General features: G+C 39.7%; 1 protein-coding gene across 1 annotated transcript; it reads left to right on the forward strand.

Annotated features, from left to right (window-relative positions):
- Positions 1 to 1,757: 1,757 nt before the first annotated feature.
- Positions 1,758 to 17,279, forward strand: Spata4 (spermatogenesis associated 4). Its single transcript, XM_051182438.1, has 6 exons — positions 1,758 to 1,988; positions 3,099 to 3,228; positions 3,562 to 3,680; positions 3,790 to 4,010; positions 13,617 to 13,733; positions 17,097 to 17,279. The coding sequence occupies exons 1-6, from the start codon at positions 1,771 to 1,773 to the stop codon at positions 17,216 to 17,218; spliced, it is 927 nt and encodes a 308-aa protein (XP_051038395.1). The 5' UTR covers positions 1,758 to 1,770; the 3' UTR covers positions 17,219 to 17,279.
- The last annotated feature ends 292 nt before the right edge of the window (positions 17,280 to 17,571 follow it).

The following is a 17,571-nucleotide window of genomic DNA, read 5'->3' on the forward strand; positions in this document are numbered from 1 at the left end:
ATGTCTTAATTTTTTTTTGTTATATGTGTATATCTGTGTGTGGATATGTTCAGGTAAGTACAGCCTTTCTATAGAGGCCAGGGATATCCATTTCCCTAGAGCTGGAGTTGTAGTGGTTGTGAGCTGCCTGTCATGGTTCCAGGAGCTGAACTCAGGTCCTTTGCAAGAACAGCATGTGCTCTTAAACCCTGAGCCATCTCTTCATGCTCTGAAACTGTGTCTCAATCAACTCTAATTCAATAGAGAGGATCACGAATGGGTGAAATTTAACCAGTGTTACTGAATTAATTATATTAAATTGATTTCATTTTAACTACAAACATCCATATGTAGCTAGGGGCTACAAAAATAGACAATGAAGGTCTAATTCATAGCTTTAGATAGTTTCTGAAAACAATCATGAAGTGAATGAATCATTGATCACACATACCACTGGGCAAAGAGAAAACACAGTGCTTCATTCCCTTCATTTTTACTCTTTATGGATTGCATTTTTTAGTATGTGTGCTTGCACGCACACTTGTGTATCACACGTGCATAATGATGTCAGAAGATAAGTTGAAGGGCTGGTTCTTCTCATCTACCATTGAGCAAACTGAAGTCGTAGCATTTAGCAGCAAGTGCCTCAACCATCTGAGCTGTCCCTCTGCCCTCATCTTATGTACAAATTCACAGTAGTTTATTATTAATGATCACACACACAAATAAACATTCAACAAATTATTATGTAGTACCATCCAGATCCAACCCATGTTGGATATTTGACATTAAATATATTCTTGCTATGAAGACTTTAAGGGTTTCCACAATCTTTCCTGCATAGCTATTTAATTTACAATTGCCTATCACCAATTTGCAATAATTTTTCATTTTCTAAATCACTCCCTAATGAATGACAAGTGTCTAGATTAGTTACTGGCAGGGAACGACTCAGTAAATATTTGTTGGATGAATCCCAGGATACCTTGAAGTCTACGAATGTAATTATAAATTGGTGTTTTTTTTTTTTTTTTTTTTTTTTTTTTTTTTTTTGGGTTTTGGTTTTGGTTTGTTTTTCGAGACAGGTTTTCTCTGTATTGCTTTGGAGCCTGTCCTGGAACTAGCTCTGTAGACCAGGCTGGCCTCGAACTCACAGAGATCTGCCTGCCTCTGCCTCCCTAGTGCTAGGGCTAAAGACGTGTACCACAAACGCCCAGCTATAAATTGTTTTAAAATATGTAAGTTTAATGGACATTTGATGTAATCATTAAGGAACTTTTTTTGTATGATAATTTTAAATTTATTTTTCTTTTCAGTACAAAATTCCTGTAGATTCCGGTTCTATCCTCCACTTCCACCCAACCAACCCCCCCCCCAACTTTCACTGCATTCTAGAGCTTTCTCATATCTCTCTGCAAAATGCTTTATTGGCTTTTGCTGACAGACCTTAATACATACAATCTATTTAAAAAAAAAAAAATGTGTTAATCCGGGTATAAAAAGAAAGATCTCTCAACATATTGCAAGTGAAACCAACAACTCACACTTGAAGCTCTGTGTAATTATTTAAGTTTCTCAGACTGTTAAGGTCCAGTGGGTCCAGAGATACCGGAACTCAACTTACTGCTTCACTTCCTAAACTTCCAACATGCTTCAAAATGCTTTGGAAGGTCCATGGCAACCACTGTTGCAGAGCCGGCTTAGAAACCGAAGCTCCGCCCCCTTAGCGCTAAGCGTCCGGACCCCTACCGGGCACGGCTTGCCTGTTGCCATAGAAACCTAGAATGCGCCATGGCTGCCGCCGGCCAGGCCGAGGAGTGTTCACCACTGCCGGCGGCAGCCCCAGCCAAGTCAGCCTCACCTTCTTTACCGCCAGCAGTTCCTGTCCGAAAGAAGCCTAAGAAATGTCTGGTGTATCCGCAACCCCCAAGGAGCTCACGCCTGTCTCGTTCCGTCCTGCGTTGGCTTCAGGGGCTGGATCTCAGCTTCTTCCCTAGGAATGTCACCAGGTGCAGGAGCCAGCTAGGCCCCAGCGACCCTCCCCAGGGCTCACCCTTTCCTTGGCCACCTGCAGCACTCAGCTCAGGCTCAGAGGCAGGGGACTGGCCGCCCTGGTCTGGCATTGCTCCCAATGGAGACACCCTCCCTCCTTGTCTTAGGAGGCATCCCCATCATGACAAGAAGTTCAAGAAAGACATGAAACTTTTTTTTTTCACTGATTTTATTCAACGGATTATCAAATTGTTATTCAACGGATTATCAAATTGTAGACTTAACGCTAATACTGAATGTTTTGATAACTACAAAAGCCAAGGGCTCTTCGCATTAATTATAGTAATAATGGTTAGCTTACTCTCCTTTAGAAAGGGTATCTAGTTTGAGTGTTACCATTGGTTTTAAAAGGTCATTGTATACCGGAAACTACATTGAATGCTACTGGCCGTTACTATGGAATGTGACCAAAACTCCATAAAAAATGGAGACCATGGATCTTTTGCAGGAAAACTCTAATTTACTAATTTCAGTAGCAGAGTTTCCTACATCTGTGAAACTTTCAATGAGCATTGAAATGCTCACTTGAATGTCTGCATACAGTTGTGCGTGTGTTGTACTAGTGATTTAGTCAAGGGCCTCATGATTCTAGGCTTAGTTATATAGCTCCATGGTTTTTCTTTGTTTTGTTTGGTTTTTGCAGACAAGGGTTCTTTTCATTGTGTAACAAGTGTAGCAAGTGTAACAACCATGGCTGTCCTGGACTTGTTTTTTAAGATCAGGTTGGTCTAGAACTCAAAGAAATCTGCCTGCTTCTGCCTCCTGAGTATTGGGATCAAAGGCGAGCACCACCATACCTACCTATATCTCCATATCTTATAATACTTCTTTTCTTTTTCACTTGAAATGTTTACTTGAAATATTGTTAAATCTAATAAACTGGATTCGTTAAAGGAACAACAAAGCCTTAGAAAATAATTTTAACAAACCATTTTCCCATTGACAGTCCTGTTCAGAAAAATTAACAAGTTTTTCCAGATATTTTGTCATTATCATGTATTGGTCATTAATTACAAAATTATATAAATTATATTAACTATTTTTTTCATTTCCTTGTTATGCATCAGGGATTTTTCAAATGGCTACCTAGTTGCCGAGATATTCTGTATATATTACCCCTGGGACCTTAGATTATCATCCTTTGAAAATGGAACCTCCTTAAAAGTGAAATTGGATAACTGGGCACAGATAGAGAAGGTAAATTAATAAATTAGCTGCAGTTTACTGTGCAGTTGTTTTAGAAAGTGCATTATTGGTATCTGTATGTGAGAGAGAAACAGAAAGAGAGCATGTGTCGAGTCTGGGAAATAACTGGTTTGTCAAATTCCAAAATCATAAATTACCTATGAAATATAGCATTTGTCTATTATTAATGTGGTGCATAATAGTGGCTTTCTTGCAGAACAGTAGCAATGCTGATAATTAACAAAAAAATTTAGCTCAGAAGAGGATTGACAAAAGTAAATTCATAGCATTTGGTTATTTTTCTAGAACTTCCTATGACAGAGTATTTTTTATCTATTATTAAAGTTTCTAGCAAGAAAAAAGTTTAAACTACCCAAAGAACTGATCCATGGAACGATTCACTGTAAACCTGGGGTGCCTGAAATACTGATTCAAGAGGTTTACACTTTACTAACACATCAAGAGTGAGTACTTTGAAATTTTCTAGTTTTGTAATTTCATGTAAGTTTGTGATGATTTAAGGCTCTTTAATAAGACATGGTTTGCCAACAGGATTTTGTTTCTTATTTCTAGAATTAAGAGTATCCAGGATGACTACGCTAATTTCACAGACTATAGTTACCAAATGCGTTTGCCACTCGTTCCCAGGTCTACAATTTCAAAGTCAATTAAAGATAACATTAGGTTATCGGAATTACTAAGCAATCCTAATATGCTCAGCAATGAACTCAAGATAGAATTCCTCTTCCTTTTACAAATGTTGCAAAGAAAATTAAGTAGAAAATTGAACCCAGGTAAGCTTTCACCAGAGACAGGTGAGTTCTAAAATTGGTAAGGCTGTTCTTGTACTCAGATGAGAGAAAATCATTCAGAAGGTAAAATGAGTTATCCCTGGAGTGGATTCTTTCTCAACCCATTCCTTCCTGTTGAGGCATAGATTACATAGGGGTAGATGCCCATTTTTTCAGAGGGAAAAAAAAGGATGTTTGTCAGTATATTAATTAAACTTTTGTGAGAAATAAGTTCACATGTATCAACCATAACTCAAGAGAGCAGGGATGTTTGACTCAAGCTATCCTAAAGTTGTTGGAAGCAGCTCAGATTATGATTCATTCTCAGTGCTGTGTGGGAAAATGTGGTTAGAGATACTTTTCCCATAGTATAGTTGTTGGTGTATAAATGGAAGGGCAGCTTTCCAAAATGATTGTCAGGCCAACTTAAACTCTTGCCATACTGCCCATCAGTTGTCCCAGGCAGATGACAAAGTAAGTGTGAAAGACCCCCAGAGACCCCAAGAGTTTGGAGCCTGTCAGGGGGAAGGCCCTTGCCCCCAAGAGACGAGACCAGACCACTGGATGCAAGTGCAAGAGGTTGTTTATTGTTTACACAGGTACCTGTGGACGCTTCAGTCTTTCGGGGGGACTGAGCGTGCTGAGGTTAAAACTCAGGCAGTTTATATAGGGTTGGGGTGGCAAGAAGCAGGCTTACAGAAGCAGAAGCATGGTTACAGGGATTTCATTGTTTCATCTAAATGTTGCAGTTGTAGTTAACCAAGGACAGTTGGTTATTCGGGTTGGGCACAAAGAATACAAAGAATTCAGTTATGACTATCTCAACATACTGGACACTGTCCTGCTGACCTTGCTTTGGTCCAAGCTGCAGACCACAGATATCTGGTTGGCGTTGGATGAGAGCAGCACCTGGTTCCCTCCTGTACTTTTCTCATAACTTGACCTTGGCAAATTAGCAAGAGCAATTTAAACAGGCAATAAGCATAGTGGGGGTCTTTCATTCCCCCTTTTTCTATAAAATGAATAAAACCCTTTATTCATGGTTTTTCAGTTTTCATTTGTTTTAATTGCTGGTACTGCTGGGTCAAAACTAGGGCCTGAACAACTGACAAGTGTGTGTGTGTGTGTGTGTTTTTGAACAGTACCAGTCTATTTAAAATGCATCCAGGCAGCAATCCTGTCTACTTTCAGGGCGGTGGGAGTTGTCAGGAGCACAGTGTAGGGGCCCTTCCAGCGGGGCTCTAAGTTCTTAGTCTGATGTCTCCGAACCCAGATGGAATCGCCAATCTGGAAAGAGTGGGGCTGACAAGAGGTTCTTTGTTCCTCCCGGGATGCGGCCGCCAGAGGTTTCCAGACCTCTTCTTGGACTATCTGTAAGGCTCATAGATGCACCTGTATGGAAGGGGTGTTTGCAAAATCAGAAATGTCAGCATCAAAGAATGATACAGCTGGTGGTGGACTGTCATATAGTATTTCAAAGGGAGTTAGGCCATGAGGGCCTGGAGTGTTTCTGGCCCAATAGAGAGCCAGAGATAGGAGTTGTACCCAGTCCTTAAAGCCAGTTTCAAGCGTTAATTTGGATAAAGCCTCCTTAATGGTTTTATTTATTTTTTTTTTACCTGTCCTAAACTCTGGGGTCTGTAAGCACAATGTAGTATCCAATTTATCCCCAGCAACCTGGCCACCAACTGACTTACCTGGGAGATGAAGGCAGGCCCATTGTCTGATTCTATTACCTGTGGCATCCCATATCTGGGAAAGATTTCTTTTAATAGTTTCTTGGTGACCATTTTTGCAGTCTCATGTTTGGTAGGAAACGCTTTCATCCATCCTGAAAAGGTGTCTATAAAAACCAGTAAATATTTATAACCATACATTTCAGGTTTGACTTCAGTAAAGTCTATTTCTCAATGGACATCAGGCCTATGGCCACAAAGCCGGGTCCCAGAATTCAGTTTGGTTTTTCCTTGGTTTATCTGGGCACAGGCCAGACAGTTAGCAGTTACTTGTTCCAGTAATAAATTCCGATTGGGAAGGTAAGTTCCAATTTCTTGTTTATCTAGCAAAGTTTTCATATTTTTGGCGCTTAGATGAGTCAGTTTATGGAGGTGGTCTATTAACATTTTTGCCATTTTTATAGGCAGTATAGTCTTTCCTTGGTAGACCCAGCATTGCCGATTGGGGTCATAATCTGCACCTAGTTTCTGAACAATGTCCAAATCCGTTTCATCATAGTCCCAATCTGGAGTCTTAGCTGTTTCCTTTTCAGTCAATATGCTAATAGTCAATAGTTGGGGGCTTAAGGCTGCTTGTTTGGCTGCTTCATCAGCCAGGCGATTTCCTTTTGCCTCCAGGCTTTCCCCCTTTTGATGTCCAGAGCAATGCATTATGCTCAATTTTTTAGGAAGGAACAGGGCCTTTAATAATGTCAAGATTTTATTTTTATTTTTGATTTCTTTGCCTTCTGATGTTAAAAGGCCCCTTCTCCGATAAATTTCTCCATGGACATGGGCAGTGGCAAAGGCATACCGGCTATCAGTGTACACATTAAGCTTCTTACCTGTTGCCATCTGGAGAGCCTGAGTCAGAGCAAAGAGTTCAGCTCGCTGAGCAGAGGTGCCTCCGGGGAGTGCAGTGGCCCATATGACCTCTGAGGCATTTGTCACTGCAGCCCCTGCCTGTCTCTCACCATTTAGCAAGTAGCTGCTGCTGTCTGTGAACCAGGTGTAGTCTGCATCTTTCAAGGGCTGATCAGGCCACATTCCATGCATCTCTGCAAGGATCTGCTGACAGTCATGGGAGGCTGGTTCCTCCAGCAGTGGTAACAAGGTGGCTGGTTTCAGGGTTATTATTAGGGGTGGCTGTTGTATGGCCAGCCCATGCCCCCTGTTTCTGCCCAGGCCAGGGGGTGTTGTTTTAACCATAAGTCCATTCCTTCCTGCTGTTCAGGAGGCTTTTCAAAAAGTCTATATTCATTTTTCAATTGTAAAGTCAATATTTTAAGTGGAGCCCCTTGTGGGCCAGAGACTTTAGCTCCTGGTCCTTCAAAATGGATCTGGGCTTTTAATTTAGTCAGTAGATCTCGACCCAGTAATGGATATGAACAGTCCGGTACATGCAAAAAGGAATGTGAGATTTTACCTGATGCGAGATGAACTTTTCTCTCCGTGGTCCATCGGTATTGTTTTTCTCCGGTGGCTCCTTGTACCCAAGCTGTTTTGGTACTCAATGGCCCGTTCGTTTCAGTGAGAACTGAATGTTGGGCTCCAGTGTCCACCAAGAAGGTGACTGGCTGCCCCCCGACTCTTAAGGTTAGCCTGGGCTCAGGGGGGGGGGCTCCTGGCCCCGACTGCCCTAGTCTTCATCTAGGGCTAGAAGCTGAGTTGGTCTTTGGGGTCCATCCCCATGCCTCTGATTTTTAGGTCTCTTAAGGCAATCTTTGACCCAATGGCCTTTTTCTTTGCAGTAGGCACACTGGTCTCAATCTACCCTGGGCCTCCTTTTTTTTTTCTTTCTTTCCTGACTTCCTGCACTATGATTATTCTGAGCTACAGTGGCCAGAATTTTGCTTAATTCTCTCCGGTTCCTATGATCCCTCTCTCTCTCTCTCTCTCTCTCTCTCTCTCTCTCTCTCTCTCTCTCTTTTTCTCTCTCTCTCTCTCCTCCTTTAGCTCCTTCTTAAACTTGTCCTCTCTTTCCTCCTGCAACTTTCTAAGTCTTTTTTTTTTCCCCTCAGGTGTTTTTCTCTTATTAAAGATATTTTCTGCTTCCTTTACGAGATCCTGCAGGCTATAATCTTATAAATTATCTAGTCTCTGCAACTTAGTCCTAATATCTGGAGCCGACTGCCAAATGAAAGCCATAGAAACATTGCCCCTTTGCTCGTTACTATCAGGATCAAAGGGTGTATACATACGGTAGGCTTCCTTTAGCCTCTCCAAAAATGTAGTCGGAGTTTCCTCCGGTCCCTGGGTTATCTGTCTTACCTGAGCCAAATTCCTGGGACAGCGTCCCAGGCCCGAGGAGACCCGCTGTGAGTAACTGGCGATAAAGAAGTAGGTGTTAAAGTCCCAGCAGGGACGATTTAGGGGAAAAATTTCCTCAATTTTATTTGGCAACTGAGTTGCCAAATAAGACGTTTTTCCCAGGAAGATGCGTTGTTCCCCCCCCCCCCCCCCCAAGGTTAGGAGGACCTGCAAAAGCCATATTCAAGTAAGTTAGAGAGCTACAGGGTCTTTGGAGAAGGAGGGGTTGTTAGATTTTTCAATTATAAAGGTTGGACGCCAAGAAAGACCAGTATTGAAATTGAAATTGGCCTCCTAATCCAGCAGCCTGGGCAGGGGAAAGGCTCAGCAGGTTCCTTCGGTGGCTGGCTCCCTTTGATCTCCAAGTCAGCTGGCTACCAGGGAGTCCCACACAGTTTTTTTTTCCTTTAACCAACTGATTGTGAGCTCGGCTCTGTACATCATCAATGATCTAAAATAAACTTAAGGGGGTGGTTAAAGATTGTTTCATATTTTCTTCGAAATAAAGAATCAGACAGATAAACAGAACAGACAAAACACATAGACAGCCGGCATAAGGACACGCTGCGCGTTTTCGGCGTAAAACCGAAACCAGATACTGAGTTGGAGGCACAGAGGATCTTAAGCTCCCTGGCCCCCCCAAAACCACGAATCCCTGGGACTCGTGTGGGCCCCGAAAAATCGGGCACCCCAGATCCCTGAGACGTCTCCCAGGGTGGCGGGTAGAAGTCCGAGCTCGTCAGCTCCTTCTCAAGCCGCCTACAGACTCGACTAGCCTAGCCGATTACCGATCGCTGCGCAACAAGCAACAAGTAAAAGACATATGAACAAGACAACAAAGAACAGAAATTAAGCGCTGGCCAGCTTACCTCCCGGTGGGTGTCAGTGTCAGTCTCTAGGGGGAAGGGTCTCCAATCTCGGTGGAACCTCCAATGAAAGACCCCCAGAGACCCCAAGAGTTTGGAGCCTGTCAGGGGGAAGGCCCTTGCCCCCAAGAGACGAGACCAGACCACTGGATGCAAGTGCAAGAGGTTGTTTATTGTTTACACAGGTACCTGTGGACGCTTCCAGTCTTTCGGGGGGACTGAGCGTGCTGAGGTTAAAACTCAGGCAGTTTATATAGGGTTGGGGTGGCAAGAAGCAGGCTTACAGAAGCAGAAGCATGGTTACAGGGATTTCATTGTTTCATCTAAATGTTGCAGTTGTAGTTAACCAAGGACAGTTGGTTATTCGGGTTGGGCACAAAGAATACAAAGAATTCAGTTATGACTATCTCAACATACTGGACACTGTCCTGCTGACCTTGCTTTGGTCCAAGCTGCAGACCACAGATATCTGGTTGGCGTTGGATGAGAGCAGCACCTGGTTCCCTCCTGTACTTTTCTCATAACTTGACCTTGGCAAATTAGCAAGAGCAATTTAAACAGGCAATAAGCATAGTGGGGGTCTTTCAAGTGAAAGTGGTATTCTAGCTCAATTATTTCTTCCAATTTTTGCATCTGTTTTTATCTTTTTCATATCTGTATCTTATCCCACTACCTACATTTCACACATAGAAAACTGCTTCGGTAGCAAAACAACTATTCGGGAAATAGGTTTGTCGTTAGGCTGTTTCTTCCCTTTGAACTATTTACCAAAGGAAAGTATCATTTACTCTCTAATCTCAGAAGGAAGGTGGAAGACTGCAGCTTGAATTCTCCCCATTTGGGCTGTTTGTATATCCCCTACATGAGCGCTGTTTGGCGTTTCGTTTTCCCTTACTATGCTCATTTTCCAAATTCACACATTATTTCTCTTCCTTGATTTGTTAGTTATCACGGGCTCCGCTTGTTTATTTGTGAGCAAAGAAATAATACAAGATATTAATCCTTTTACAGGATTTTATATTTAAAATGTGTGTTTTAAACATTAAGATTAAACATTACAAATTTGCTTCAAGATGTATCCAAATGTATCTCACACCCATGTATATAATACATGAACTGTTTCAAAAGCTGCTAATGACAGTAAACAGTTGTGTATCTGTATGCAGTTTAAGAAATAGACATTACCAACCCCTTCCCCTTCTCTGCACCAAACCTTGATTGAACTCACCACACTGTCCTCTCAAGGAAACCACTGTCTTCTTGCTTGTATTGAGAAATTCCCAGATTAAAATAAAGTTAATCTCATATACTATCATGTCAGCCTCAGCCATACACATGTACACACTTGTGTGTTGTGCGTGTGTTGTACTAGTTATTTAGTCAAGGGCCTCATGATTCTAGGCTTAGTTATATAGCTCCATGGTTTTTCTTTGTTTTGTTTGGTTTTTGCAGACAAGGTTTCTTTTCATTGTGTAACAAGTGTAGCAAGTGTAACAATCATGGCTGTCCTGGACTTGTTTCTTAAGATCAGGTTGGTCTAGAACTCAAGGAAATCTGCCTGCTTCTGCCTCCTGAGTATTGGGATCAAAGGCGAGCACCACCATACCTACCTATATCTCCATATCTTATAATACTTCTTTTCTTTTTCAGTGGGCTTCCTTTATTTATTTATATTGCTTTGTTGTTTTTCAGAGAAAGTCTTTGTCACTTTTTAAATTTTTATTGAAAATAGACCTTTTCACACAGTGTATTCTGATTAAAGTTTCCCCTCCCCCAGCTCCCTCAGGTTGGTTCCTTCCTGTCTTCCCTCCCACATTGTTGAAAATAAAGTTATTTTCATACAATGTATTCTGATTATGGTTTTTCTCTTCATCTCTTCCTGGATCCTCCCTACCCTTCCAACTCCACACCTTCTTTCTCTCCCTTTAAAAAAAAAAAAAAAAAAAAAAAAAAACAGGCAAATAAAAAAGACAAACAAGCATAAAAAAGAAACTAATAACATGAGAAACACAAACAAACCGAGATCAATACATCTAACTTCTGTGCTTTTATCAAGCATTGTAGTGTGCAGAACAAGTCTTGACATTGTTAACCTTTGAGAACTATATTTATTACATTGCAGAGTCTTTTACAGATATAATCAAAGCTTGGAGTTGAAAATAGGAAAGAGGTGATAGTCAGGCGGCTCCTTATTGGCAAAGATTTTTCTCCAGCTAAAAGTAGAAAGATGCAGCAGGAGGGAAGAAATTACTGCCTAGGAACATAGAAATCACAAGAAATTCTGTGGCTTAGCTTCTAGGACAAAATAAACAAGAACAACTACAACAAAAAACTATGTTTGGTTGTTGGCTTGGAAAGAAAAAGAACTCAGAGCCACAAATGCAGTCAAATGCTCTACCACTGAGCTATACCCCATCAGAGACACAAATGCATAGACAGACTGTATGCAGACATGTGCATTCGATGGCAGGGTAATTTATTCCCAGAACTTCCAGGAAGGAACACAGTCAAGCTGGTACTTAGAGTTCATAATTGGAACACTCCACATGGAGGACCCAGACTTCCAAACTGACATTGAAATGGCTATTATAATTTAAAATGTATGGTGCTGTGTTATGGTAGAAATGAAGACTAAATAAAAACAGTTTAGTTAATTCTATGTCACTAATACACTGTCAGTGGAAGCACTTTCACTTGAAGTGACTAAGCAGAGCCCTTTGCTATTCAGATCTTAATTCATGTGCATTTTCTCTGAGGAGTGGCTTGTTTTAGCACCACTTTTGAAAGGGTTTGTTCTCTTTTCCCTAATTTATATGCCATTCATGGTCCACCTCCTGTGTACCCATTTCTCTGAGTTCTTGTCCACTTAGTCACCCACCTCAACATCCAGGTTGTCTGAACAACTATTACTTTATAAGTAAGTGCTGATAGCTCACAAAGCCCCCAGTCTTGTTCTGCTATGAAGTGTGCTTTTGAATGGACCTGGGTCATTTGTTTTACATCAGCATTCATTGTTAGGTAATCAAGGTTTTCTATAGTCATATCTGTATTCAGATCCGTCTTAACTGTTTAGTTTATCTTGTTTCTGTAGCATCTCTCCCTTACTTTCTTTCCTTTCAGAACATTCATTGTTATCAATTTTGAAAACTTCAAATTTCCACCCTTTAATGCTACATTAGGAACTTTAACATATACTTTATTGTAGTCTAAAGTTAATATCTCTACCACATTTCACTTAAAACCCTTTGTCTAGCATTTAATCTAGCTACTTACATTGTACTGTTGTTGTTGTTGTTGCTGCTATTGCTGCTTGTTTTATCTTTTGGAAAGTGTCACTTGGGCTATCTTAGAACTCACCCCATAGTCCAAACAGGTCTGAAAACCATTATCCTTCTACCTCAGCTTCCAGGGGCTTTTATTTTAGGCATAAGATTCCACACCCCAGATAGCTTACTTTTAATCAATCAGACATTTCTGAATGTTTTATTTCACTTAATTGTCCATCTTTACTCCTGTATATTGTTTTCTTTTGAGCATAGCTTCATATAGCCATGATCACTTTTCTCATTTTTTAAATAATTCTCAGTGTCCTATGGTGATTCTTATTTTTCAATTCTATGTATTTATCTATTTATTCATTCCTTCATTTTGTGTGTGAGTGTATGTGTGTGAGTGTATATGTGTGTGTGTGAGTGTGTGTGTGTGTGTGCATGTGTATACCACAGCCCACACGGTCATAGGACAATTTTGTGGAATCAATTCTCTTCTCCCATCTTTATCTTTTAACCTGCTGAGCCATTTCACTGGGCTCATCTTGAAGCTTGGTACTTTTGATTATACAATTTTTAAAATCTATTCCAAAGCAGTTAATAGAGATATTATAGTTAATGGGAATGCTGCTGAGGGGTATTTCTTTTGCCCTCAAAGAGCATGTGTGATAAGTAAATAACCTTGGTGTAAGGTAAGCTACAAGGATGGATAAAGCCTTTAAAGTGTAAGCAAAAAATGCTCAAAATTAGGGTTAGTTTAAAAGAAATTTGAGAAATGTGAAATTTTTGTCACAAAGTAAATTCATGTTTCCAAAACAAAATTGATGCTGTATGATTTATTTACATGAACTATGGAAATATGTAAAACCAACTTACAGTCACAGTTGTCAATATCCTTGTAGGCTACTCCAGGTGACAGTGGAAGGCTTAGGGTACTGGTGTTATATGATTTATCTTGAGCTGTGTAATGATGTCTCATGTGTGTTCATTCTAAAACACAATTCATTGGAATGAACTAAACTTATGCTTTCTCTTTCAAATGTAAGATCTTGAACAAAGCCATATTAAAATAGAAGAGACCACCTACAAGTTTCAGTTGAAAAAGAAGTGTGCCACAGAGCCTAATGACCTGCTTTTGATCCCTGGTACCCACATGGGAGGAGAGAACCAACCCTCTTAACCCTTGGCACTCATGTACCCACCTCCTCCATTCACACACAACACTCAAACAAAAGCAAGCAACACAATAAAAAATTACAAGAACGTGAAGATGCTACCTTTAAAGTCATATTTTAAACCACAGCAACTACTTTATTCATCAAAAATGACTAATGGGGTGAAGAGTAATTGTCCGATAAAATATGAAAAAAAAAACAAAAATGCCTTTAATTACTAAAACCCAAAGTCTTCTTTTAGTAATTCCAATATTTATATGTTTATATTTTATAGCGTGGTTTGGCGTCAAACCAACAGTAGGAGAAATTACAATTGATCATCTTCCTGCGAGATGCTGTGGGGGCAAATATAAACCAAAGGTTTCAAAGGAAAGAGCTGTGTCTGCTTTATGTAAGTTTTGGTTTTTCATTTTTGTCTGCCAACTGGATTTTTAAAAATTGTTCAACTAGAGTTTTAGGATAAGATAATGTTGTCCTGAACTTCACTCACCTGAAAGCCAGAAATTCACTTAGTGATGATCTGCATCTTGTCAAACCCACTTGTCTTCTCCCACAAACCACATCTGCATTCTCATTTATCCTCCCGTGCATTTGTTTGAAATAAGAGATGCTTCACTCAGAGCTCAAGACTCAGTCCCTTCATAAATGGGGGATGAGCCAGGCTTCCCAGAAGACAAGAGGACACGATAAACCTCATCAACACAGAAAGCATCTTAATGACAGGAAACCGCAGTCATGGGAACAAGGTTGGCCCATTCAGCTGTTGTGTGTAACTCATCAGTTAAGAAAGCTTTTTGCGCTTTTGATGGCTGGTAAAAATGCAAACAATATTTCCAGACACAAGAACATGTAATGGAATTCAAGGTTTTGTGTTGATAAACTGCACAGGACATAAAGCTTGTTTTCTGCCTGGTTAGGACTGTACAGTAGCAGGGGAACATAGTTGCCCAACAAATTTTATGGCTCACATACTAGATTTTCCAGATTTAGCTAATATGAACCAAGATTCTTTTTAAATATTTGAATTTTAAAATTCCTTCTAAATCTGTTTTTGTTTTGAAACACCATCTGTTTTTATAGCTTGTTCAGTCCTGCCTTCTGAGGTTATAGACATTCAGTGCCATACCTGGCTGCAATGAATAACATACTTAGCATACATTTTCATTTAATAGATAATGCTTATCTTGAACATACATTTTACTAGACACTCTGTATTTTGAAAATTCTAAAATATTATCAAGCCCCTTATAGAACATGCTTATTGGTGTTGGGACATGTTTCTTTACATGGTAAATTTTAATAGGACGGAGGTATTCCTTGTTTCCATCAGATGTGATAGAATAATCTCAGTGGATCCATTAAGAAAGAATTATGACCTCTGGGTGCCTTTAATATACTAATATATATTGTAATTATTTTTTCAAGTGTTTCAATCCTTTTCTTTAAAAAAATCATAAATTACTATTATTTACTTTTGCTTTGTTAAGTGGCCTTGCTGCACAAATGTTCTTCAGAGCACAGATTGTAGATTGTAATATCCACACATGAAGCTGCCCATCAAAACCCCTTAACTCATCATCTACCTGAGATGTGTATATTCTCACATCATATGTTAGAATCTAGCAAACATGACTAAAAAAACATATCCAGAATCTCTCTTTGGGTTCTAGGACTATATCCTGCCTTTCAACATCCATGAGCTCTTTTCTGTGAGTGGGATTTGTAGTATAGGTTTCAGCTTGGTGGGTCCATCAGTAGAAAAAGTATGGAACTGGCCTTGATGGGAAGACCACAGGAGAGTTTTGCTCCATACTCATCTCCTTGCTTCTTCTTCCTCTTGATTGATGGATCCAACTAGGCACAGGAAAGGATGGGAAGGAGCAGGGAATTCATAGCATAGCTTCCCTCCTGTGTACGAAAAAGATGCAGCATACAAAACCCTGGACCTCTACATTCCCACACAAATGAGTACATTAATTGATTTAAAAAGAAGTTAGAACAGGGTCTGTGTGCTGGCTAGTATTATATCAACTTGTCAAAGCTAGAGTCATCAGAGAGGAGGGATCCTAAACTGAAACATGCCTCCATGAGAATGGGCTGTAGGCAAACCTAAAGGGCATTTTTAAAATTAGTGACTAATGTGGGAGGGCCCAGCCAACTGTGGCTGGTGCCATCCATGGACAGATAGTCCTGAGTTCTATAAGAAAGGTGATTGAGCTTGTTATGGGAAGCAAGCCAGTAAGCAGCACTAATCCATGACCTTGGCATCAACTCCTGCCTCATGTTCTTGTCATGCTTGAGTTCCTGCCCTTCTATTTTTTGATGATGAACTGCTATATGGAATTGTGAATAAAATAAACCCTTTTCTCCCCAAGCTGCTTTGTTCATAGTGTCTTATTGCACCAAAAATAACCCTAACGAAGACAGCCTGATACCTAGTTAACTGCAACAAAACAAAACAAAATCCCAAATGCTTAATTGAATATTAAAGAATATTTCTGATTATGGTTATTTAATTTGAGACACTCTAAAATCCCACACAGGTATTTGGAACAACTTAATGCCAAACTAGGCAGGGTATTGCTTTTGTGTTTAAGTCTGTCACCTGTCAGGGTGAGTCAGGAGTCTTGAGTCTTAGGCCAGCTTGGATTACATAGTGTGATGCTGAATCTAAAGAAATAAATCAGACAGTAAAATATAAAAGAAACAAGGAAATGAAGAGAGGCTGCCATCATTACTTCAGAAGGACTTTAAGTAGAATGAATGTTTGTTTTTATCATTTGAAAAATGCCCTGCAGTGTAGACACTTCCTCCTTCGTCATGTTCCTTTAGCATTCCTCTTAGTGACACCTCTGGATGGCTCTTTAAGATTTGTGCTTCTCTTCTTTTTCCAAATGGCTGATGGGTATGAGGGAGGATACCCTCTGGATGGGATGTTGGACACACATTATTGCTCTTTACTTCTCTCAGTCCTGTTCTATCCCCCTCGATTCTTACTCAAAGCACACAGGAATGAAGAAATATGGGTAATTTAATATATGAAAACTTTTTTAGAAATATTATTCAAGTAATTTCTGTTCAGTTTTTGACAAAAGGATACAATGATTACTTCAAGTGAGCATGTATGAACTGAAAGTTAATCAAAGGAGGAGAAACAAGTACTACACTCTAAGGACTTTGTTGTTTATAGATGGTCAGAATCTCAAATTACAGGCTGATCTCTGGAACACAGAATCTCAATTAACAGTAAAACAAGTTACCATTAGAAAGTTATACTCTTATGTTTCTATATTCATTTTTCTAAATATTGTGTCTCTAGGGACACTGGCCCATCATATTAGACCTAAATGTTCTGGAATCTGGGCACCCAGAATGGATGACAGAGTAATGGGAGTTCTATAAACTCTGATATGACCCATGCATATTTGCCAAAGCTAAGTATAAAATAATGTCTCTGTTTGTTCAGCTGCTTTCTGAAGCAATATCTAAAAATACATGAGTTATATCAAATGCACCAAAATAAAGCCTGGACAGTTTTAGGCTTTGCTGATAAATTTTGGAGGAGGTAACACATTCATATATTATATTACATTATTATATGTATGGCTTAAATATTGTTTACTAATTTATTAAGTATAACCAGTGCTCAAACTATTGTTTATTCTGAATATATTTGATATATTAGAGAGATACTGATAATGGTATAGATATTTTATAACCATGAATTAATTTTTTGTTACTTTAAATATCCCAGCAAAACCAAGCAGTGATCACAGTCCACATAGAGAAATTCATGTGAAGCAAAGTGGAAAACCTTCTTGTGAGTCCATTACAAAACCTATGAGAAGTGCTGACGAAACAATAAAGGTCTCATAGAAGTGACTTTGAAGAAGTGATGTCAATGTCATCTACCACGACATGGGAACATAATGATCCAGTCTTGAATGTATTTAAATAATAAATAACTTAAATTGGTGTCTTAGTTGTAATTGAGCTTTTAAAAAACATTTCTTTTTATGTGGTTCAATACAGAGTTAGCTTGTAACTAGTGTCACAACACGGACAAAAGAATGACACATGGTGAACAATGCTGTAGGGAACTGTGAGAGAGGCACCAGGAAAGAAGGCAGAGGGCCTTTTACCTCAGGGGCATTTTATTCCCTAGATTGGTCTTGGATGTGATTTCATGCCTCCTGCAACAAACATTTCCATTCAATTATAAGGCGTGT

Source organism: Phodopus roborovskii, unplaced genomic scaffold, assembly GCF_943737965.1.
Source record: "Phodopus roborovskii unplaced genomic scaffold, PHOROB, whole genome shotgun sequence".
In the NCBI taxonomy this organism is placed as follows: Eukaryota; Metazoa; Chordata; class Mammalia; order Rodentia; family Cricetidae; genus Phodopus; species Phodopus roborovskii.